Below are 25,804 nucleotides of genomic sequence, written 5' to 3' on the forward strand. Positions count from 1 at the left end.
TTCTGAGCGCTTGTGACAACCATGAAAAGTAAAGTTGAAATATTTTCGTGGCGAGCGTCAGCGTTGTAACCAGTGGCGGCTCGTGGCATTTCAACGAGTTGGGGCTGTTGTGAGTGACCTCTGAAATATTGTGTTCTACATCACGAGGCCTCCTTTGCCAGTACCAAAATATAATGATAGGGTTTTTCCCCTTTTCTCTGGCGACAAAACTGAAACCTTTTGCAAGGAATCATGTTTACATTAACCACAATACTTGCAGCCAGAATGTAAACAAAAAACAAGACTCCGTTAATTTATGCATTGTCCTTGAAACTGATTGGTCCACATCAGAGACAGCTTTCCTCAAAAGAAAGCGGCCTCCAAAGTTTTGTCGCCAGAAAGAAGGGGGAAACCCCTATTATTATACGGTGTTCTAATTCAGAAAAACCTTGTCACGGTATAAGTGATACAACTCTCTAATCAACTCGTGACCCTCCACACTACACAACCCTTTCATCCTTTCAAATGGAATACGTAGAAGTGACTCCGCAGAATTCGTCGCCAATTCTTCGTTTGCCGCAGCTGCTGCCATATCTCCAGAGGTCGCAACTGGGTACCCGATACCCGTACCCTACCCGATACCCGGCTACCCGTACCCGGCCAGGTACGGGTATCCGTTTGCGACCCTGGCGCGGCCGGGTACGGGTACGGGTAGGCCGTGAGTCACTGCTGAGTAACCGTTTGTCACTCATTTCGGGTAGGGTACGGGTAGGGAACGGGTACCCGTACCCGGCCGGGTACGGGTACCCGTTTGCGACCCTGGTGTGGCCGGGTACGGGTAAGGAAACAAAACCCGTTTGCGACCCTGGTGTGGCCGGGTACGGGTACGGGTAAGGAAACAAAACCCGTTTGCGACCTCTGGCGTGGCCACAATGCTGCTCATCGCCACCAACGAAGGGAAACCTCTCACTCGGACGCCTTCACGGCCGTCCCGAGACCTCCCCGAGGCACAAATCAGACTGTGGGGTTGCAGCCGTTTCTAAAACGAACAACTCAAAATGTTATCTTCATTAGGCAATTCACGTTGAAAGAATTCATTATATTTATATACAAACTTAACACGACAAAACTATTTGTAGAAAAGTATTTTTTAAATGAAAAAAAAATAATTAATCATCTCCGGCTGTTCGGTTTCACTGCTCATCCAACGCCCCTAGTGGACGAAACCACTCGGCCACTGTTCGAGAACTTTCTATTGACGAGAGGAACAAAGACAAAGATCCCCCGTGTAGCCTTCACAGACTGTTGGGGCAAGTGCTGTTAGCGAGCACCTATGAAGGCCGGCACGGCGCACGAAGGGGCGGGCGGTCAGCACCACGCCCGGCCGCCTTTGTCTTCCCCGGTGACGATGTTTACACACCGCACTAGGTACTCACTTGAGGCCGAGTGGACCTAGGGGAGGCCCAGGACCGGTTCAGACAATCGTCACTGGTGTTGGCCGTGAGTACAAAGCCAAAGATCCCCCGTGTAGCCTTAACAAACTGTTAGGGCAAGTGCTGTTCGCGTGTAGCACCTATGAAGGCCGGCTACGGCTCACGAGGGGGTGGGCACTTGCTCAGGCAATGTAAATATCAAAGTATTAACAAGCTCGGCTCGTGCCAGTTCTATCATCTTAACACCTCTTTTATTGGCAACAAAGGGTGAAGCCTATTCTTTTTCATCGCCTTAATACTGCCTAAAAGGTCCCATAGCAACGCTAAATCTTCCTTCTTGGGAAGGAAGGCTTTAGAAGACAGCAAAGTTAAGAGAACATCAGTCACAGGCGAATGCTACAAAATAAAACCACACACCGCGAGTGAGCTTGGGCTGGAGGACGCGGAGGGATTGGGGACAATCGCTGCAGAGACGGAGCGGTGAAATCGGATCACGGCAGCGCGGTGGATTGCCGCCTCCTCCATGGCAAGACCGGGCGAGATGGCGATGCCGTAGAGATAAAATAAACAAGTTTGTATTTTACCAGGTCCACTGAGCTATGTAGCTGCTGCTGCTGCTGCTTCTTCTTTACAGGCAACCTGGCTATCACAAGTGGTAGCTTATCGAAGTGGCTCATCACCATCATCATCATGATCGTGTGGCAATGTATCGCGGTCACATTCTAAACGCGTGGGGGGAAAAAGCCGGAGGACCCGGAGAAAAATTCACGCGACCACGGGGAGAGAGACACGCAGACTCCAAATATACAGCAGCAGCAGGCGTCAGGGGTCGGCATCGAACCCACGATCTCCTGTAGACCAGGCGAGGTAGTTAACATCTCCTAGCCACCGTGATGATGATGAGAGAGACACGCAAACTCCAAATATACAGCAGCAGGCGTCAGGGGTCGGGATCGAACCCACGACCTCCTGCACACCAGGCGAGGTAGTTAACATCTCCTAGCCACCGTGATGATGATGAGAGAGACACGCAAACTCCAAATACACAGCAGCAGCAGGCGTCAGGGTCGGGATCGAACCCACGACCTCCTGCACACCACGCGAGGTAGTTAACATCTCCTACCACCGTGATGATGACGAGAGAGAGACACGCAAACTCCAAATACACAGCAGCAGCAGGCGTCAGGGTCGGGATCGAACCCACGTCCTCCTGTATACCAGGCGAGGTAGTTACATCTCATAGCCACCGTGATGATGAGAGAGAGAGAGACACGCAAACTCCAAATATACAGCAGCAGGCGTCAGGGGTCGGGATCGAACCCACGACCTCCTGCACACCACGCGAGGTAGTTAACATCTCATAGCCACCGTGATGATGATGAGAGAGACACGCAAACTCCAAATACACAGCAGCAGCAGGCGTCAGGGGTCGGGATCGAACCCACGACTTCCTGCACACCAGGCGAGGTAGTTAACATCTCCTACCACCGTGATGATGATGAGAGAGAGAGAGACACGCAAACTCCAAATATACAGCAGCAGGCGTCAGGGTCGGGATCGAACCCACGTCCTCCTGTAGACCAGGCGAGGTAGTTAACATCTCACCACGGAGAGAGAGACACGCAAACTCCAAATATACAGCAGGTGTCAGGGGTCGGGATCGAACCCACGACCTCCTGCACACCAGGCGAGGTAGTTAACATTTCCTGGCCACCGTGATGATGATGAGAGAATTAAACGTCCGTCCATCCAGCAGTGGATTGACCACCGACAACAACAAGTCGACGTCATCGTTTGTTGAGAATTCAACCCGCGGCGGCGACTGCGTCACAGCTACCCCAATACCCGCTCCTTCCTCCTCCTCCTCCATTACACCACCACAACAACCACAACAACCACCACAACCACCACCACAACCACCACAACAACCACCACCACCACCACAACCACCACCACAACAACCACCACCACAACCACCACCACCAAGCGGAGCAGCGCGGCCGCGGGGCCGTGAGAGCGCACGCGGCGCTCGTGCCAGGCTAGGTGCCAGGCTAGGTGCTCGTGCCAGGCTAGGTGCTCTCGTGCCAGGCTAGGTGCACCTCGCGAGCTGTGAACTCACCCCCAGGCGCAATGGGGGTGACTGACCACCCCCCCCCCCCCCCCAGATGAGCGTCAACAGTGAAACCCCAAACACACGAAAGGTCCGTCTCGCCACCTCGATCAACAACAAAACAACAACAAAACAACAACCCCCCCCCCCGTGCCCCCACACTGATCAACAAAAACAACCCCCACCCCCCATGCCCCCACCTCGATCAACAACAACAACCCCCCCCGTGCCCCCCACACTGATCAACAACAACAACCCCCCCCCGTGCCCCCACACTGATCAACAACAACCCCCGTGCCCCCCACACTGATCAACAACAACAACCCCCGTGCCCCCCACACTGATCAACAACAACAACAACCCCCGTGCCCCACACACTGATCAACAACAACCCCCCCCCCGTGCCCCCCACACTGATCAACAACAACAACCCCCGTGCCCCCCACACTGATCAACAACAACCCCCCCCCCCGTGCCCCCCACACTGATCAACAACAACCCCCCCCCCGTGCCCCCCACACTGATCAACAACAACAACAACCCCCGTGCCCCACACACTGATCAACAACAACCCCCCCCCGTGCCCCCCACACTGATCAACAACAACCCCCCCCCGTGCCCCCCACACTGATCAACAACAACAACAACCCCCGTGCCCCACACACTGATCAACAACAACCCCCCCCCCCGTGCCCCCCACACTGATCAACAACAAAACAACCCCCGTGCCCCCCACACTGATCAACAACAACAACCCCCCCCACACCGTGCCCCCCACACTGATCAACAACAACAACAACCCCCGTGCCCCCCACACTGATCAACAACAACAACCCCCGTGCCCCCCACACTGATCAACAACAACCCCCCCCCCCGTGCCCCCCACACTGATCAACAACAACAACCCCCGTGCCCCACACACTGATCAACAACAACCCCCCCCCGTGCCCCCCACACTGATCAACAACAACCCCCCCCCCGTGCCCCCCACACTGATCAACAACAACAACAACCCCCGTGCCCCACACACTGATCAACAACAACCCCCCCCCGTGCCCCCCACACTGATCAACAACAACCCCCCCCCGTGCCCCCCACACTGATCAACAACAACAACAACCCCCGTGCCCCCCACACTGATCAACAACAACCCCCCCCCCGTGCCCCCCACACTCGGTGCAAGCCGGGGCGGTTGTGACGAGCGACGTCGCAGTTGAGCGGCAAATACCCCAGCCCGGCCGCCTTTGTCTTCCCAGTGTCGACGTTTCGGCTCGCACGCCTGACTCGGGTGCCCGTTTAAGGGCGATTGGACCATCGCAGGAGAGAGAGAGAGAGGGGGGAGGTGGGGGCTAGGCACAGGCCTGGCTCAGGCATCTCTCGTCAAAGACGTCGTCGATGTTGTCGTTGTTGTTGTCGTCACGCTTTGACCATACTTCACCACGCGGGTCGGCGTGCGCGATGGGGGGGGGGGGCTCTGAATCGTCTGGACGCGAGTCGCCCCCCACGGGACGTCGTGAAGCCGCCGCCTGGGATCCAACTCGGTCGGGCTGCCCGAAACTCGCTCCGTCAGCGCCTCTCCACTCCTCCTCCTCACCGCCATCACCCTCACCATCACCCCTCCTCCTCCTCACCATCACCCCTCGTCTCTCCCCCCCTCCTCACCACCACCCACCACCACCCCCACCACCATCGTCCCCTCGTCTCTCCCTCCTCACCACCGCCATCGTCCCCTCACTCACTCACCACCATCACCCCTCACCACCACCCCCACCGTCGTCCCCTCACTCACCACCACCACCACCGTCGTCCCCTCACTCACCACCACCACCACCGTCGTCCCCTCACTCACCACCACCACCACCGTCGTCCCCTCACTCATCACCACCACCACCGTCGTCCCCTCACTCACCACCACCCCCACCATCGTCCCCTCACTCACCACCACCCCCACCGTCGTCCCCTCACTCACCACCACCCCCACCATCGTCCCCTCACTCACCACCACCCCCACCGTCGTCCCCTCACTCACCACCACCCCCACCGTCGTCCCCTCACTCACCACCACCCCCACCATCGTCCCCTCACTCACCACCCCCACCATCGTCCCCTCACTCACCACCCCCACCATCGTCCCCTCACTCACCACCCCCACCATCGTCCCCTCACTCACCACCACCCCACCATCGTCCCCTCACTCACCACCCCCCACCATCGTCCCCTCACTCACCACCACCCCCCACCATCGTCCCCTCACTCACCACCAACCCCCACCATCGTCCCCTCACTCACCACCCCCACCGTCGTCCCCTCACTCACCACCACCCCCACCGTCGTCCCCTCACTCACCACCACCCCCACCATCGTCCCCTCACTCACCACCACCCCCACCGTCGTCCCCTCACTCACCACCACCCCCACCGTCGTCCCCTCACTCACCACCACCCCCACCATCGTCCCCTCACTCACCACCCCCACCAATCGTCCCTCACTCACCACCCCCACCATCGTCCCCTCACTCACCACCCCCACCATCGTCCCCTCACTCACCACCACCCCCACCATCGTCCCCTCACTCACCACCCCCCACCATCGTCCCCTCACTCACCACCACCCCCACCGTCGTCCCCTCACTCACCACCACCCCCACCATCGTCCCCTCACTCACCACCACCCCCACCATCGTCCCCTCACTCACCACCACCCCCACCATCGTCCCCTCACTCACCACCCCCACCATCGTCCCCTCACTCACCACCACCCCCACCGTCGTCCCCTCACTCACCACCACCCCCACCATCGTCCCCTCACTCACCACCACCCCCACCATCGTCCCCTCACTCACCACCACCCCCACCGTCGTCCCCTCACTCACCACCACCCCCACCATCGTCCCCTCACTCACCACCACCCCCACCATCGTCCCCTCACTCACCACCCCCACCATCGTCCCCTCACTCACCACCCCCACCATCGTCCCCTCACTCACCACCACCCCCACCATCGTCCCCTCACTCACCATGGCGCCCACGTCCCTCCACGGGCAGCCCAGGCCCACGGTGAGGGCCGTCCCGCGAGCCCCGACGTGAACGTCCAAGCGCACGGTCCCCTCCATCGCTGCTCCTCCTCCTCCCCCCTCACGTTGTCTCTCTTCTAGTCCACCACCAACTCCACCTCGGCGTCGTCCTCGTCGTCCTCTGGAGCCTTCGCTCGCTGCTTCCTCCTCCGCAGAGTCCGAGGATAAACAGTGGTGACGTCACGCGGTGGCAAACGCGTCGTGACGTCACCGCGACGTAAACACGCTGTGACGTCACGGCGAAGAAGTAAACAAGGGCGGTGACGTCACGGAAACAAAAAGATCACGCGCGGTGACGTCACGGCGAGGTTGCCTCCCAGCCCGATTGCTGATGCCGTGAGGTCTCCGTTCTCGTCTCACCAACGGAAGGTGTGCTAATGACGTCATCAGGGTGAGAGGGTGTGTTTGTAAAATATTCCATGACGTCACCGTTTAACGCGTTCATATATTGTACACCATTTGGTTTTTTCGGTAAAGTCACGTGGGTAAAAAATAAAAAAAATAAAATCAAATTTAATTAAAACAACTAAAATAAAATTAAATCAAATCCACGACGTTTCTGGCGCAACACAAGCGTCCTTCTTCGGGTGGTGTTGCGCCCGAAACGTCGTAATTTGATTTATTTAAATTTTTCATTTTATTTAATTTATTAAATGTTTTACCTACGTGACTTTACCGAAAAAACCAAAGAGTATGAATCCTTGCAGTCACGAAAATTTCAAATCTAGAATGTACACCATTTGTAACAGTATTTACAACAATGATGAAATCATGGGAAAGGTCGGGGTCAAATGGCAATTTCAGCGATGTTATAGTTATGACGTCACAGCTATGACTCTACAGTACAGTATTTACAATAATGACGTCACCAGGACCAAGGTGTAAAGCCAAACAGATTATGTGACGTGATAATTGGCTTTAAAACCCTTTTATCTGGCAACAAAACTGACACCTTTTTTTACAAGGAGTCATGTTTGCATTGACCACAATACCTGCGGTCGGAATGCAAACAAAAAACACAACTCTGATAATGTATGCACTGTCCTTGAAATTGATTGGTCCACACCCGAGACAGCTTTTCTTAGAGCCTAGTCTCACATGGTGTTGGACCAGATGACGCCAAAAGGCGCACAACTCAAAGACAATGCACCATCAGAGTATGAGAGCTCGGGGTAAGCATTTACACCATTGGAACCTCCTTTTCCAGTAGCAAAATATGATAATTGTTTTTTAAATCCTTTATATTAAGTTCGCGTGCTTGCGTGCTTGCTTGCTTGCTTACGACCGTGCAAATCTTTCGGTCGTTTTTTAACCCACTTCCCGTGATCCAATCGAGCTGACATTTTGCACACAGACTCGTTGTGCGAGACAACTAATGTTCGTGAAAAATTTTTTTCCAAAATTTTACACTGTTTAGGGAAAACAATTAAATATTTAATTACCAATTGCTTAATACTGGCAGACAATCATCTGACCCATAGGTGGCAGCCATCTCAAGCCAGAGGACGAGAGGACTCTAGCCGCCCCGATGCCACGCATATAAAGGATTTATAGTGAAAAACTTTGTTTTTACGGGTTAATTTTTTTACCCTTGTATCTGGCAACAAAACCGACCGCAGGTATTGTGGTCAATGCAAACATGACTCCTTGTAACAAGTAAACCCGTAAAAACAAAGTTTTTCACTATAAATCCTTTATATGGGTGGCGGCGAACTTAATATAAAGGATTTAAAAATATATTCGCCTGTGGAGGACGCGGGGATCGATCCCGCGACCTTTGGCATGGGAAGCGAGGGCGCTACCAACTGCGCTACTCCGCCACGGCCTGTGGAGGGGTTACGCTCTGGGCTCTTACACTCTGACGTTCAGCCAAAGACATGAATGCGTTCTATTTGAATATATGTAAAATATTTTTTTTTGCCTAAAAAGTGTACAATTTTGGGAATTTTTTTCACGAACAATAATTGTCTGGCACAACGAGTCTGTGTGGAAAATGTCAGCTCGATTGGATCACGGGAAGTGGGTTAAAAAACGACCGAAAGATTTGCACGGTCCTAAGCAAGCAAGCACGCACGCGAACTTAATATAAAGGATTTTAAAAAAAGGTGTCAGTTTTGTTGCCACATAAAAGGGTAAAAAAACAATTATCAACCAGATACTCGTCGGAGATTTTGAGGCTCGTCCAACGGTAACAACGACGACGACAACAACAACAGGTCAGACAAATAGAGAGTAGATCTGTGGACAACAATAGCTTTGTCCTCTTTGGTTTTTTCGGTAAAGTCACGTAGGTAAAAAATAAAATAAATGAAAACAACTAAATTAAATCACGACGTTTCGGGCGCAACACTAGCGTCCTTCTTCAGGTGGGGACAGCGTAGCGAAAGCACAACCGCATTGAGTTCAAACTGAAGCTTCGTGATGCAGGGGGCCCCTCCCTTCATCCTCCACGACTATATAATTCCTCGCCACAGCCATCTCTTAGACACACTTAAGCGGTTGTGCCTTCGCTACGTTGTCCCCACCTGAAGAAGGACGCTTGTGTTGTGCCCGAAACGTCGTCATTTAATTTCATTTAGTTGTTTTCATTTATTTTATTAGATTTTTTTTTTACCTACGTGACTTTACCGTAAAAAAAAACAAAAAGTATAAATCATTGCAGTCACGAAAGCTTAAAATCTAGAATTAATAGCCTTGTCAATGAGAATATTACCGGCAGTGACAATTCTTTCTCAACGTACCACGGGGACATTTTGCCTGGGCCATGGCATGAGCTGTCAATGGCACCAATTCAACAGCAGAGGGCAGACCGGGACCGTCGTCAAGCGGGACACACCGCACCGAATGGAACGCAGGGCGGAATTAGCGATTTGAACTCAGAAATGATAACAATGCGGCCTTAACATAGAGCAGGGGTCGGGGACCTTTTTGACTGGGAGAGCCATAAAAGCCAAATATTTCTAAATATATTGCATTGAGAGCCTTATAGTATTTTTAACGTATAATAAATTAAATGTCTTAGTTTTAATGCGACTTCTGGTGCTGCATGGTTTTGCTGATGGCCTTGTAGTCTGGTTCATACGACGTGGTGAGGTTGAGCTTCATGCAGGCGTTGAGGCCCCGTGACCCGTGAAATGTATCTTCAAAACTAATTTCTGTTCACTTTAAAATGACACGGTATTATTAAGCAATATCACAAGTATTTTAAAATCAGTTCCAAACTGATTTTTTATTTTATTTTTTTCAACTCAAAATTGTCTGGGAGCCATATGCCGTCACCGGAAGAGCCATATATGGCTCGCGAGCCATAGGTTCCCGACCGCTGACAGATAAACAAATAATAATGATAATGTTTGCGACGTTTCGGGTAATGACCCTTCTTCATAACACAAAACAAAGACAAAGATCCCCCGTATAGCCCGAGCAGACTGTCGGGGCAAGTGCTGTTAGCGTGCGCCTATGAAGGCTACCGGCACGGCACGCGAGGGGGTGGGTGGCCAGCACCACGCCCGGCCGCCTTTGTCTCCCTAGTGGCGATGTTTTTACGCACTGCACAAAGTACTCGTTCGAGGCTGAGTCGACCTTCATAACACACAAAGACAAATATTCACACACTATTGCGGGCGCTCTGCCATAACCTGGCACGTGTACGCCACGATTCAATAATCGTCTCGGCTATTCACTCAGCAATTAGAATATCGACTGCATAAAAACATCGGATACTCAAATCGGGCGGCATGGTGGCAGCAGTTGGTGACGCTCGTGCACCACAGCGAGCAGGAGCCTGGGTTCGATTCCCGACTCGGGCGCTCTTTCAATGTGTGCAGTTGGTGCGTTCTGCCCCCTGTTCTGCAGACTGTGTTGTGAGAGTGTGTCAGTGAACTCGCTCGAGCGGCAGGATCTTTTCATCGGCTGTGTAACGCTGCTTTGTGGAAGCTACGTGGCCTGTCGCTCCACACGAAGCTTCGGGTCTTCTAAGCCACAGTCGTGCCCTCCCTTCTGAACGCTTGCGAAACGTGGACCCCTCTCATGGAGCATATGCGATGTGGCGTGTCTACGATCCATCATGGGTTTAACCTAGAGGCTGGATTGTGTGAAGAGCTCACAAATCCTTGAAAGATCTGGACACATTCCCATCAGTGAGCTCCTCCGGCAGGCGAGGCTGCGTTGGCTGGGTCACGTAGCCCGCATGCCCAGCCACCGCATGCCTAAACAGCTTCTGTTTGGCTGGGTAGAGGGGGCTGAACGGACGAGACACGGGCTGGAGAAGAGATGGAGTGATGTGGTACAGGAGGACGTGGAGTTGAGTGGACTTGCCGATCCTGGCACCAGCGGTGTCAAGATCGGCGTCTGTGTAGGAGGCTCGTGAAGGACGCTACTGGGCATTCTAGCTTTGAAGCTTTCGTGACTGCAATGATTCATATTCTTAGGTTTTTTTCGGTAAAGTCACGTTGGTAAAAAATTAAAATTAATAAAAGTAAAATAAAATAAAAATAAAAATCAGTCAACGCATGGCACCTGGGTCTGACCTGTCACTTCACGAGGTCTCACAATGCACCTAGCCTGGCACAGACGCTGTGGTGACGTCACTGGCCTGCTGGCCGCTTTCTCATCGTCGATGCCTGACCACCTCGTCCTCGATCAGCCACGGCGGTGTCTGTGACGTTTCGGGACTGTGCCTCCTGCAGCTGCTAGCCTGAGACAAAGATCCCCCGTACAGCCTTAACAGGCTGTTGGGGCAAGTGCTGTTAGCGAGCACCTATGAAGGCCGGCACGGCACACGAGGGGGTGGGTGGCCAGCACCACGCCCGACCGCCTTTGTCTCCCCAGTGGCGATGTTTACAGACCGCACCAGGTACTCATTTGATGCTGAGTCGACCTAGGAGAGGCCCAGGACCGGTTCAGATAATCGTCACTGGCGTTGGCCGTGAGCGGGAATCGAACTCGGGTTGCCGGGTTCATAGCGCAGTGTAGCGCTGACCGCTACACTACCGCTCCTTCCCCGCACACAGACACACACACACACACAAAGATCCCCCGTATAGCCTTAACAGACTGTAGGGGCAAGTGCTGTTAGCGAGCACCTATAAAGGCCGGAACGGTACACGAGGGGGTGGGTGGCCAGCACCACGCCCGACCGCCTTTGTCTCCCCAGCGGCGATGTTTACACCGCACCAGGTACTCATTTCAGGCTGAGTCGACCTAGGGGAGGCCCAGGACCGATTCGGATAATCGTCACCGGTGTTGGCCGTGAACGGGAATCGAACCCGGGTCGCCAGGTTCATAGCGCAACGCGCTAACCGCTATACTACCGCTCCCCACACAGACACACAAACACACACACACAGACACACGCACACAAACACCCACACAGACACACGCACGCACTAACCAGGTATCCCAATCGCCCATCCTCACCCCACCACCACCACCACGATCCAAATTCCCAGCCCAGGGAGGAGAGCAGCGAGGCTTGCGCTCCAGCTTGTGACAGCAGAGTAATTAAGTTAGGGTAATTAGCATAATTAATTGTGGGGAGGGGGGGGGGGTGCCTCGTCAGCTCCTGTGTGCGATGGGGGGAGACGGAGCCTTCGGTCGCGATGCCAGCGAGACGCGGGCGTCGCGTTTAGAGGCGTTCAGAGACAGAGACGTTGATGGACGTTGATGGACGTCGAGAGACGTTGATGGACGTTGATTGACGTTGAGAGACAGAGACGTTGATGGACGTTGATGGACGTTGAGAGACAGAGACGTTGATGGACGTTGATGGACGTTGATGGACGTTGAGAGACAGAGACGTTGATGGACGTTGATGGACGTCGAGAGACGTTGATGGACGTTGAGAGACGTTGATGGACGTTGATGGACGTTGAGAGACGTTGAGAGACGTTGATGGACGTTGATGGACGTTGAGAGACGTTGAGAGACGTTGATGGACGTTGATGGACGTTGAGAGACAGAGACGTTGATGGACGTTGATGGACGTTGATGGACGTCGAGAGACGTTGATGGACGTTGAGAGACGTTGATGGACGTTGATGGACGTTGAGAGACGTTGATGGACGTTGATGGACGTTGATTGACGTTGAGAGACAGAGACGTTGATGGACGTTGATGGACGTTGATGGACGTCGAGAGACGTTGATGGACGTTGATGGACGTTGATGGACGTTGATGGACGTTGATGGACGTTGAGAGACGTTGATGGACGTTGATTGACGTTGAGAGACAGAGACGTTGATGGACGTTGAGAGACGTTGATGGACGTTGATGGACGTTCAGAGACAGAGACGTTGATGGACGTTGAGAGACGTTGATGGACGTTGATGGACGTTCAGAGACAGAGACGTTGATGGACGTTGAGAGACGTTGATGGACGTTGATGGACGTTCAGAGACAGAGACGTTGATGGACGTTGAGAGACGTTGATGGACGTTGATGGACGTTCAGAGACAGAGACGTTGATGGACGTTGATGGACGTTCAGAGACGTTGATGGACGTTCAGAGACAAAGACGTTGATGGACGTTGATGGACGTTGATGGACGTTCAGAGACAGAGACTTTGATGGACGTTGATGGACGTTGATGGACGTTGATGGACGTTCAGAGACAGAGACTTTGATGGACGTTGATGGACGTTGATGGACGTTGAGAGACGTTCAGAGACAGAGACTTTGATGGCCTCCATCTCCCAGTCGCCACGCTCTCGTCGTCACCATACTTCACCAATCTCCCCCTCCCTCTCTCGATCGGCACCATGACCTCCCTCCTCCCTGAAGAGTTTATGCTGCGTATTCTTAGGTGTTTTCGGTGAAGTCACCAGGTAGGTAAAACATTAAAATTAATAAAAGTAAAATAAAATAAAAATCACGACGTTTCGGAGGCAACACAAGTCTCCGTCATCAGGTGGGACCGAGGCTTGTGTTGCCTCCGAAACGTCGTGATTTTTATTTTATTTTACTTTTATTAATTTTAATGTTTTACCTACGGGACTTTACCGAAAACACCTAAGAATATGAATCCTTGCAGTCACGAAAGCTTCAAATCTAGAGTTTATGCTACGCTCTGTTAACCAAAACGAATTAACGAGGGGGTGGTTTGGAGCGGGCGGAGGGGAGGGTAAAAGGGGTTGATGGGTCGGACGGAGATGAGTCGAACGCGGTGACGATCATCTGCGATGGGAGAGACGTTGAACCGGTGACTGGGTGACTCGCAGGGGATATTACGAGTCGTTTCGAGAAGGACCCTGCCCCTCGCGACGGGGATGTCAATGAACGATTGGTTATTATTGTTATAATTATATATATGTGTTTTTTTATTTTTCCACGGGACCTTTTTTTAAAAATCCTTTATATTAAGTTTAACACGTAGCAGGCTTTCGCGACCAATATTATTCATAATCAACGTTTTTTTGGGTTTAGATCGCGTTATTTATAAATGTGTCGTAACCCTCCACCACCCGACACGGCCAATCAGTAAAAAAGTGTCACGTTGACAAAAGACAATTTAGTTCACCGCTTTAGCCCACCGGTGTGTTGAAGTGTGAAACCACAACATTTACAATTTGAGTAGTACGACGTTTCGCTGGTAATTGCATCCAGCATCATCGGGCAATTCGCCAGAATGGTGAGGCTCTGCTGTGTCTCCCGTTCATATATAGAGCAGCAGCAGGGTGACGTCATCATTAATTAATGATTAATTAATGATGACGTCACCCTGCTGCTTATATAGAGCAGCAGCAGCAGCAGGAAACGTCGTACTCAAATTGTAAATTGTTGTGGTTTCACGCTTCAACACACCGGTGGGCTAAAGCAGTGAACTAAATTGTCTTTTGTCAACGTGACTCCTTTATTAAATCCTTTATATTAAGTTCACTTGCTTGCGTGCTCGCTTGCTTGCTTACGACCGTGCAAATCTTTCGGTCGTTTTTTAACCCACTTCCCGTGATCCAATCGAGCTGACATTTTGCACACAGACTCGTTGTGCGTGATAATTAATGTTCGTGAATTTTTTTTCTCCAAAATTTTACACTGTTTAGGGAAAACAAATTAAATATTTAATTACCAATTGTTTAATACTGGCAGACAATCATCTGACCCATAGGTGGCAGCCATCTCAAGCCAGAGGACGAGAGGACTCTAGCCGCCACGCATATAAAGGATTTATAGTGAAAAACTTTGTTTTTACGGGTTATACTTATATTAAGTTCACTTGCTTGCGTGCTTGCTTGCTTGCTTACGACCGTGCAAATCTTTCGGTCGTTTTTTAACCCACTTCCCGTGATCCAATCGAGCTGACATTTTTCTGCTGCTGCCCGCTGCTGATGCTGCTGCTGCCCGCTGCTGCTGCCCGCTGCTGCCGCTGCTGCCCGCTGCTGCTGCTGTTGCTGCTGTTGCTGCTGCCCGCTGCTGCTGCTGTTGCTGCTGCCCGCTGCTGCTGCTGCCCGCTGATGTTGCTGTTGCTGCTGCTGCTGCTGCCCGCTGCTGCTGCTGCCCGCTGCTGCTGTTGCTGCTGCTGCTGCTGCCCGCTGCTGCTGCTGCCCGCTGCTGCTGCTGCCCGCTGCTGCTACTGATGATGCTGCTGCCGCTGCCCGCTGCTGCTGCTGCCCGCTGCTGCTGCCCGCTGCTGCTGCTGCTGCTGCTGCCTGCTGCTGCTACTGCTGTTGCTGCTGCTGTTGCTGCTGCCCGCTGCTGCCCGCTGCTGCTGCTGCTGCCCGCTGCTGCTGCTGCCCGCTGCTGCTGCTGCCCGCTGCTGCTGCTGCTGATGCTGCTGCTGCCCGCTGCTGCTGCCCGCTGCTGCTGCTGCTGCCCGCTGCTGCTGATGCTGATGCTGCTGCCGCCCGCTGCTGCTGATGCTGCTGCTGCCCGCTGCTGCTGCTGCTGCCCGCTGCTGCTACTGATGCTGCTGCTACTGATGCTGCTGCTACTGATGATGCTGCTGCTGATGCTGCTGCTACTGATGATGCTGATGCTGCCCGCTGATGCTGCTGCCCGCTGATGCTGCTGCCTGATCCTAATTGAGTCGTCGGTGGCTCATCGATCAGCATTGGGGATGCTTTGCCCGATACCGGTGATAATTATGGATGTCCATTGGCCTACGGGAGGAAAGCGGAGAGAAACCCATGCAGAACGGGGGGCAAACACACTCCACTCACTCAGTCTCACACACGCGGAGGCACACGAGGGGGTGGGTGGCCAGCAATCACGACCCGGTCGCCTTTGTCTCCCCGGTGGCGATGTTTTACACACTCATTTTTAGAGAGATGAGCAGTGAGCAGCGGAGAGCGAATGGTGGGGACACGGAAAGACGTGGAGAGAAATCGTGGGAGGCTGACATTGAGAGATGCAAAGAGGGAATTCGCCCGCTCTCTCCCTCTGTCCCATTTCTCTCCCTCCTCATTTCTACCCTCTCCACTCTCTCTCTCTCCCCATGTCTGTCTCCCCTCTCGCCATGTCACCTCTTGCTCCCATCTCTCTCTTTTCTCTCCCTTCTCTAACCTCTTTCTCCCTCTCTCCCTACCATCTCTCTCTCTGTCCCATCTCCCCCACCACCCGTACTCTCCCCTGTCTGTCCCGTCCCTCTACATCCTCCCATCTCTCTCTCTCTCCACGCCACCTCTCTGCCGCTCACTCACTCACACACTCACACACACCCCTCTCCCCCATCACTCTCCCTCATCTCTCTCTTTTTTACGATCAGTGGAAACAAGAGGATGCTCGGTGTAGTCGGCACTTTGCTTCGTTCATCATTTTTATTTTTTTATTTTTATTTTTTTATTTTTATTTTTCTTATGTTTTATTAAATGCTTTGCTTTATGTAACTCTCTCTCCCCCACCCCCCTCTCCCGCTCACTCACACACACTCACACCCATCTCCCCCATCACTCTCCCTCGTCTCTCTCTCTCCCACCCCTCCTCTCTCTCCCGTGTCCCAACACAAGTAGGAGTAACGAGCGAGTGATTTTCACCACCGACTGCGATCCGTGGCGTCTGGGAGCCCACAGCCAGCACCAGGGAGATGGATCATTCATCATGCCGTGGGGGCTCAACTCTCACCCCCCACCCCCCCACCCTCCAAATCCCCATCTCTTACCCCCCCCTGGGCTATCTCCCCCCACCCCCACCCCCCCACCCACCCACCCCCCCACCCACCCCCCCACCCCCCCACCCACCCCCACCCACCCCGTGTCACAGCGGTGATCATTAATCGCAGGGTGGGGAGTAACCCTGTCCGCCCGTCTCACCACCCCCACGCGTCATTCATCACTGAGAGGAGGTCCACGGCTGATGATGCACTGCGGTTTGGAGGGCGATGTGATGGGGGCGGGGTGCGGGGGGGGTGCGGGGGGGGAGGGGCGGGGTGCTGGGGGGGGAGGGGCGGGGCGCGGGGGGAGTAGCGGGGGGGGGGGTGACCTCCCGCACTGTCATCGTTTGACGTCATCGTTGTCGTTGTTTATCGATGACGTCACCATCATTTTCATCATCATCCGATGTAGCTCCGTCATCGGTATAATAATATAATCATAATTCCATAGCACCCACAATTGTACTTATCATTATTAAGGCATTGTCATTATCCATAATTATGTACACATCATAATCGCCTATCACAATCAATACAGTCATTATCATCAACACCGTTATCAATACATTGTCAATATTCCTCATCATCAATATATTGCAATTATTCATCAGCAATACATTGTTATTATCCGTGATTATCATCACGAGAGATAAGAGGAGAGATCAATGATTTTGATCATCATCATCATCATCAATGCATTGCCAATATCCATCATCATCATGATCATCAACAACACTTCTGATCATCCGGCATCATTATCGTAAATACATTTCCATGATCCACCATTATCAATGCACTCTAATCGCCCACAATCAACATCATAAAGACATTGTCATTATACATATTCGTCATCATCATCATCATCATCTTACCTTGTTTTGCCAGGATCAAAGTATAAAAAAATATAAAATAATGAAAACAATAATAGGCGTTTGTCCTTTACTGCAATGAAACATGAGCTGGGTTAAGACGTTCAAACACCAAACACTGGATGACGCCACAAGCACTCTGTGTGTGCTTAACGCAGACCACTCGATTCCTTGCGAAATGTTTCTATTTGGTGTTTGAACATCTTGACACGGGTGGTATTGTCAGAAAGGTTCAAACCTATTTATATATTTCATATCATCATCGTTATCATCATCAATACTTGCTCATCTCCCGTCATCATTACCATCATTCGCCATCACTGTAAACTCTGTCATCAATCCTCGGCGTCGTTCTTAACGCCACACAAGGGAAGTGTTCCGACATAAACCCGAGTTCGATTCCCGCTCGCGGTCAACACCGGTGACGATTGTCTGAACTGGTCCTGGGCCTCTCCTAGGTCGACTCAGCCTCAAATGAGTGCCTGGTGCGGTGTGTAAACATCGCCACTGGGCAGGCAAATGCGTCTGGGGGTGGTGCTGGCCACCCACCCCCTCGTGTGCCGTTCCGGCCTTCATAGGTGCTGCTTTCTAACAGCACTTGCCCCAAAAGTATGTTAAGAATATACGGGGAATCTTTGTCTTTGTACACGCTTTCTTTTAACTCACTGTCTGTTGTTGTTGTTGTTGTCGTTGTTGTATCCTCAATGTGGTATCGACTGCAAACTTGGGATACTTATGTCATCCTGATGACAATATTATATTCTATCATACAAATTAAAAAAATCTATATTTTAAACATTATTTTGTATATGTTACGTTTCGGCTTGGGTCTAATTGGCTGTAATTGGCCACGGTCCCCTTAGGTTATGGCAAGCTTCGGGGCCACTTCCTGGAGTCGTGGAGTTCTGCCATTACTAGTACATTTCATAAAAGCGTGTTTAATAAGTATAACCCGTAAAAACAAAGTTTTTCACTCTAAATCCTTTATATGCGTGGCGGCTAGAGTCCTCTCGTCCTCTGGCTTGAGATGGCTGCCACCTATGGGTCAGATGATTGTCTGCCAGTATTAAACAATTGGTAATTAAATATTTAATTTGTTTTCCCTAAACAGTGTAAAATTTTGGAATTTTTTTTTTCACGAACATTAATTGTCTCGCACAACGAGTCTGTGTGCAAAATGTCAGCTCGATTGGATCACGGGAAGTGGGTTAAAAAACGACCGAAAGGTTTGCACGGTCGTAAGCAAGCAAGCAAGCACGCAAGCAAGCACGCAAGCAAGCGAACTTAATATAAAGGATTTAATAAGTATAAAGGATTTAAAAATATATTCGCCTGTGGAGGACGCGGGGATCGATCCCGCGACCTTTGGCATGGGAAGCGAGGGCGCTACCAACTGCGCTACTCCGCCACGGCCTGTGGAGGGGTTACGCTCTGGGCTCTTATACTGTGACGTTCAGCCAAAGCCAAGAATGAGTTCTTTTGAATATATGTAAAATATTTTTTTTTTGCCTAAAAAGTGTAAAATTTTGGGATTTTTTTTCACGAACATTAATTGTCTGGCACAACGAGTCTGTGTGGAAAATGTCAGCTCGATTGGATCACGGGAAGTGGGTTAAAAAACGACCGAAAGATTTGCACGGTCCTAAGCAAGCAAGCAAGCACGCAAGCACGCAAGCAAGCAAGCAAGCACGCAAGCAAGCGAACTTAATATAAAGGATTTAAAAATTAAGTTTTTTTTTTAAATATTACTTATTTTGTGGACTTTGTATGGCTACACGCTACGCTACGAAACCCCTTGGCCCCGAGTTCGATTCCCGCTCGCGGCCAGCAACACCGGTGACGATTTTCTGAACCGGTCCCGGGCTTCCCCTAGGTCGACTCAGCCTCAAACGAGTGCCTGGTGTGGTTTGTAGTTAACGTCGCCACGAGGGAGTGGTGCTGGCCACCCACCCATCCACCTCGTGTGCCCACCCGGCCTTCACGAAGGTGCGACTCGCAAACTGCACTTTCCCTAACAGTCTGTTAAGGCTACACGGGGGATTCTCTGCCTTTGCCTTTGCGTGAGTGAGTGCCGTTTGCATGTTCTCTCTCTGCCCTTGTCTCCGTGAAGTTTCCTATGGGCTCTCCGGTTTCATCCCGTGGATATAAACACACAGAGACACACACACACAGCAACAACAGCCGCCATTCGCCACTAAGTGGCGGTGACGTTACCACGACGCTTGTGCCAGGCCATGTGCACGTTGAGGCCACGTGAAGTGTCGAACGCCCGCTGGCAGGAGGTCACGGGGCAGACGCAGGTGCCACGGGTCGACTGACTGAGATGACCGAGATGACTGGCCGATGCAACACCTGTGGCCCCTATTGTGCCAACTTGCTGTGCTTTAGCCACCCGGCGCTCCGCTCGTTGTTGTGAGCGTCGCTCCTCCGCCCTCCGTTGTTGTTGGAGGGCGACTGCCTCCAACTGCCCAGTAGCGTCCTTTACGAGCCTCCTCCACAGAGGCCGATCTTGACACCGCTGGTACCAGTCATCGGCAAGTCCACTCAGCTCCACACACACACAGACACACACACAGACACACACAGGCACACACAGACACACACACAGATACACACAGGCACGCACGCGCACGCAAACAATGTGACAACAACTGGCATCGGCCAGAAACATCCCCAACGCGGCAAATTTACGCTGAAAATGACTCCATTGGGATCACAGTAGCAGCAGCAGCATCATGAGTAGCGATGATGGCATCACCATCATCATCAACCTGGCAGGGCCCTCTTGAAGAAAGGACCTTGGGACTCATTGAGGGTTTTCTGGGATAAGCAAGCGACATAAAAAATAACGATTATGTAATTCTAAAAGGGAGGGTAGAGGAGGAGGAGGAGGCAGAGTTAGGGGAGGATGAGTGAGATTAGCAATAAGGTGGAGTAGGGTAGAGGAGGCATGGAGTGGAGGGTATGGAATGGATGAGGTGGAGGGTAGATGAGGAATGAGGTGGAAGAATGAAACGAGGGAGAAATTAAAAGAGGGGCATATGATATGAGATCATAGAGGATACGGGGTCATAGAGGGTATGGGGTCATATGAGATCATAGAGGATATGGGGTTATAGAGGATATGGGGTCATATGAGATCATAGAGGATACGGGGTCAGAGAGGATATGGGGTCATATGAGATCATAGAGGATATGGGGTCATATGAGATCATAGAGGATACGGGGTCATAGAGGGTATGAGGTCATATGAGATCATAGAGGATATGGGGTCATAGAGGATATGGGGTCATATGAGATCATAGAGGATATGGGGTCATAGAGGATATGGGGTCATATGAGATCATAGAGGATACGGGGTCAGAGAGGATATGGGGTCATATGAGATCATAGAGGATATGGGGTCATATGAGATCATAGAGGATACGGGGTCATAGAGGGTATGAGGTCATATGAGATCATAGAGGATATGGGGTCATAGAGGATATGGGGTCATATGAGATCATAGAGGATATGGGGTCATAGAGGATATGGGGTCATATGAGATCATAGAGGATACGGGGTCATAGAGGATGTGGGGTCATATGAGATCATAGAGGATATGGGGTCATAGAGGATATGGGGTCATATGAGATCATAGAGGATACGGGGTCATAGAGGATATGGGGTCATATGAGATCATAGAGGATACGGGGTCATAGAGGATGTGGGGTCATATGAGATCATAGAGGATATGGGGTCATAGAGGATATGGGGTCATATGAGATCATAGAGGATACGGGGTCATAGAGGATATGGGGTCATATGAGATCATAGAGGATACGGGGTCATAGAGGATGTGGGGTCATATGAGATCATAGAGGATATGGGGTCATGGAGGATATGGGGTCATATGAGATCATAGAGGATACGGGGTCATAGAGGATATGGGGTCATATGAGATCATAGAGGATACGGGGTCAGAGAGGGCAGCAGATTGGTATGCAAATAATATACAGATGAAGAGGAATGGAGAGGAGCGATGCGATAAAGAGTGGGGAGAGAGAGATTGTGGACCAGAGGGGCAGGAGATGATGCTGACGACGGAGATGTTAGACACGAATAGATTTGAATGGATGAAGGGTAGAGGAACGAATCAACATAATTAAATAAAGGGATGATGATGAGATCGATGAATGAAAGGAGCAGAGAGAGGGAAAAAAATACGAAATGATGAACGAAGCAAAGTTCCGACTACACCGAGCATCTTCTTGTTTCCACTGATCGTAAAAAAAAGAGAGAGGATTGAATTGAGATGAACAGAGACGATCAGAGTGAAGAGAGAGAGAGAGAGATATGCATGAATGATCGCGATGATCGGGTTGAGATGTGCAGATAGCAGGAGCAGAGAGAACGATGAAGATGGAGACTCAAAGAGTTCCACAGAGAAGCGATTCGATGGGGGTGAGCGGAGAGCCGGGAGCTCAGGGAGAGAGCGATGGAGAGACAGAGTTAGAGAGACAGAGAGAGTTAGAGAGAGACAAAGAGAGAGTTGGAGAGAGGTAAGGAGTTTGAGAACGATATTTGGAGCGAGAGAATTGGAGCGAGACTTTTTTTTTACTTTTAAACAACTTTTATTGCCGCCAGCAGCAAAAGCACAGGAGGCGATTCCGATATGAAATACACAAAGTCACCAGCAAACAAATGGAAATAAACGCTACAAATCTACGCGCTGTGGCGCTAAAAGCACCGCACACAACACGAAAGAAAAGTCACGTGGTGGTTGTGGTGATTGTGGTGGTGGTGGTGGTTGTGGTGGTGGTGGTGATTGTGGTGGTGGTGGTGGTCATCGCGCACGCCACGGTGACGAGCGAGCGCTTCAGAAGGTGAACACCACGAGGGTGACGTCCACGCTGGTGCAGAGAGGGGCTTGTCCGGCTCCCCAGCGCTCGAAGAAGACGCGCTGAACATCACCGGCACGTGTGTGTCACGTGGCGTGCTCCAGCCGGAGCCGCGCCTTGAGCAGAGAGAGACAGAGACACAGAGAGAGACAGAGACACAGAGAGAGACAGAGAAACAGAGAGAGACAGAGACACAGAGAGAGACAGAGACACAGAGAGAGACAGAGACACAGAGAGAGAGAGACAGAGACACACAGAAGAAGACGTGCACATCACCGACACGTGTGTGGTACATGGCGTGCTCCAGCCGGAGCCGCGCCTTGAGCAGAGAGAGACAGAGACACAGAGAGAGACAGAGACACAGAGAGAGACAGAGACACAGAGAGAGAGACAGAGACACAGAGAGAGAGACAGAGACACAGAGAGAGACAGAGACACATCACCGACACGTGTGTGGTACATGGCGTGCTCCAGCCGGAGCCGTGCCTTGAGCAGAGAGAGACAGAGACACAGAGAGAGACAGAGACACAGAGAGAGACAGAGACACAGAGAGAGAGACAGAGACACACAGAAGAAGACGTGCACATCACCGACACGTGTGTGGTACATGGCGTGCTCCAGCCGGAGCCGCGCCTTGAGCAGGCCTCTGAGAGGGGGTAGAGAGAGAGGGGGGGGGGGGCAGAGAGGGGGGTAGAGAGAGAGAGAGAGGGAAGGGGTAAGGAGAGCAGATCGAGAAATATTTTGTTAAATCTTTCATTTAAAAAGGTGGGGGGGGGGGGGGGTAGGGGTTTACATAAATCAAAGCATAAAAAAACTAAATGATGAACGAAGCAAAGTGCCGACTACACCGAGCATCCTCTTGTTCCCTCTGATCGTACACAAACGAGAGAGAGAGCTGGGTGGGGGAGGGCAGGCAGGCAGGGAGGATGGATGCATGAGCTCCATATTTTGCCAGGTGCCCTATCTGGGTCACTTGACGCAGCGTGCCGGTAAAAGTCAAACACGTGGCGGTCGCTGGCTAAATGGAGGTCGCATTTACTCTAATAGCTGACTAATCACCAATCCAGCCGGTCCGGGGTGGGGTGGTGGGGGGGGGGGATAATACGGTAGAGCACTTTCACAGCGAGTTGTTATCACGGGACAAAGACAAAGCTCGCCCGGATAGCCTTACTACACTTTCGGGGGCAAGTGCTGTTAGCGGGTAGCATCCTACGAAGATCGGCACGGCGCACGGGCGGGTGGGAGGCCATCAGCACGCATGTCCCGGCCGCCTTTGTCTCTCTAGTGGCGATGTTTAGGACACAAAGATCCCCCGTATAGCCTCAACAGACTGTAGGGGCAAGTGCTGTTAGCGAGCACCTATGAAGGCCGGAACGGTACACAAGGGGTGGGTGGCCAGCACCACGCCCTTTAGGACACTCACACACACACAGACACTCATTTATAAATCCAGCAGATCCACGCGGAGTCGTGTTTGATCACAGGATGTTTAAAGCCCAATGAGTGATGAGTCGCGTGGATTAAATTGGTCGCGTGGGGAGGAAACCGGAGCACCCGGAGAAACCCGCCCCTTGCACGAAGATGGTAACACGACATCTCCGCACAGATGGAAACAGATGGCGATCGGTCCACTTGCTCCACTGCCTTCTCCTGGCGAGCCAGTGTAGGGCACCTCCCCTCCTCCATCGCACGCATTTCTTGGGTACACTCTGAGAAAGCGCATATTTAACTAACTTTCCGCCCCCCCCCTCTCTGCTCCCCACCAATCTATTGGGTACACTCTGAGAAAGCGCATATTTAGCTAACTTTCCGCACCCCCCTCTCTGCTCCCCACCAATCTATTGGGTACACTCTGAGAAAGCGCATATTTAACTAACTTTCCACCCCCCCCCTCCGCCACCGATAAATCTATTGGGTACACTCTGAGAAAGCGCGCATTTAGCTAACTTTCAACCCCCCCCTCCGCACCCCCCTCTCCGCCACCAACCAACCTATTGGGTACACTCTGAGAAAGCGCATATTTAACTAACTTTCCACCCCCCTCTCCGCCACCAACCAACCTATTGGGTACACTCTGAGAAAGCGCATATTTAGCTAACTTTCCACCCCCCCTCCGCACCCCCCTCTCCGCCACCAACCAACCTATTGGGTACACTCTGAGAAAGCGCATATTTAACTAACTTTCCACCCCCCTCTCCGCCACCAACCAATCTATTGGGTACACTCTGAGAAAGCGCGCCGTCCGCCACGCGATGATTTACGCGACATCGCCGCGATTTACGGAGTCGCGCAGCAGCGAGGCTCAAGGTCGGGCCGGGTCCCATCCCCCCGGGCGGGGGCTGGGGGTGAGGGGGGGGTGAGGGGGGTGAGATGGGGGGGGGTGAGATGGGAGGGGGGTGATTAAAGGGACAGGCGCTGGGGTGGGGGCTTTTGGGGGTTGGGGGGAGGGGTGATTGAATGTGGGAGTCAAAGTCCCTATTTGCATGCTCCGTGCAAAACAAACTCACCACCACCAACCACCACGTTCTTCACCGCGACTCGGCGTGGGGTTTGCGTGGTCAGGGCGCTGCGCTACGGACCGGTCCAACATTCAAACCTCCAGTGACGGTTATCTGAACCGGTTCTGGGCCTCCCCTAGGTCGACTCAGCCTCAGCTGAGTAACTGGTGAGGTGTGTAAATGTCGCCACTGGGGAGACAAAGGCGGCCGGGTGTGGTGCGTGCCGTGCCGGCCTTCATAGGTGCTAGTCGCTAAGAGCACTTGCCCCAACAGTCTGTTAAGACTACACGGGGGATCTTTGTCTTTGTGCAGTGGTTAGTGCACTGCGCTACGAACCTGGCCCCCCAAGTTGGATTCCCGCTCACGGTCAGCTTCGATGAGTGTGTGTGTGAGATGGTGTGTGTGTGAGTGTGTGTGTGAGACATGGTGTGTGTGTGAGTGTGTGTGTGAGATGCTGTGTGTGTGATGGTGTGTGTGTGTGAGATGGTGTGTGTGTGTGAGATGGTGTGTGTGTGATGGTGTGTGTGTGTGTGAGATGGTGTGTGTGTGAGATGGTGTGTGTGTGATGGTGTGTGAGTGTGTGTGTGAGATGGTGTGTGTATGTGTAAAGTAGTAACTCGGCAGGAGACGACTTCACGGGTAGCACACTCTTTATTTTCACCAACTTGTAGTTACACGGATGACTAACACCCTACTTCGTTACACGGGTGACCAACACCCACTTAGCTACACGGGTGACGGACACCCACTCAACTACAACTTCGTCACACGGGTGACCAACACCCACTTAGCTACACGGGTGACCAACACCCACTCAGCTACACGGGTGACCAACACCCACTCAGCTACACGGGTGACTAACACCCACTCAGCTACAC

At 52.1% G+C, this 25,804-nt stretch overlaps 1 protein-coding gene across 1 annotated transcript in view; it reads right to left on the reverse strand.

Moving 5' to 3' along the window:
• Positions 1-12,036, reverse strand: part of LOC133358263 (next to BRCA1 gene 1 protein-like) — a 39,172-nt gene extending 27,136 nt beyond the window's left edge. Inside the window, exons 1-3 of the mRNA XM_061576502.1 lie at positions 11,988-12,036; positions 11,125-11,325; positions 6,539-6,742 (exon numbers count right to left, since the gene is read on the reverse strand). Coding sequence (XP_061432486.1) covers positions 6,539-6,634 — 96 coding nt within the window. The 5' untranslated portion in view covers positions 6,635-6,742; positions 11,125-11,325; positions 11,988-12,036. The remainder of the gene's footprint in view (positions 1-6,538; positions 6,743-11,124; positions 11,326-11,987) is intronic.
• Positions 12,037-25,804: the final 13,768 nt, after the last annotated feature.

The sequence above is a fragment of the Lethenteron reissneri genome, chromosome 61, assembly GCF_015708825.2.
Source record: "Lethenteron reissneri isolate LAM-NWPU_2019-01 chromosome 61, ASM1570882v1, whole genome shotgun sequence".
Lineage (NCBI taxonomy): Eukaryota > Metazoa > Chordata > Hyperoartia > Petromyzontiformes > Petromyzontidae > Lethenteron > Lethenteron reissneri.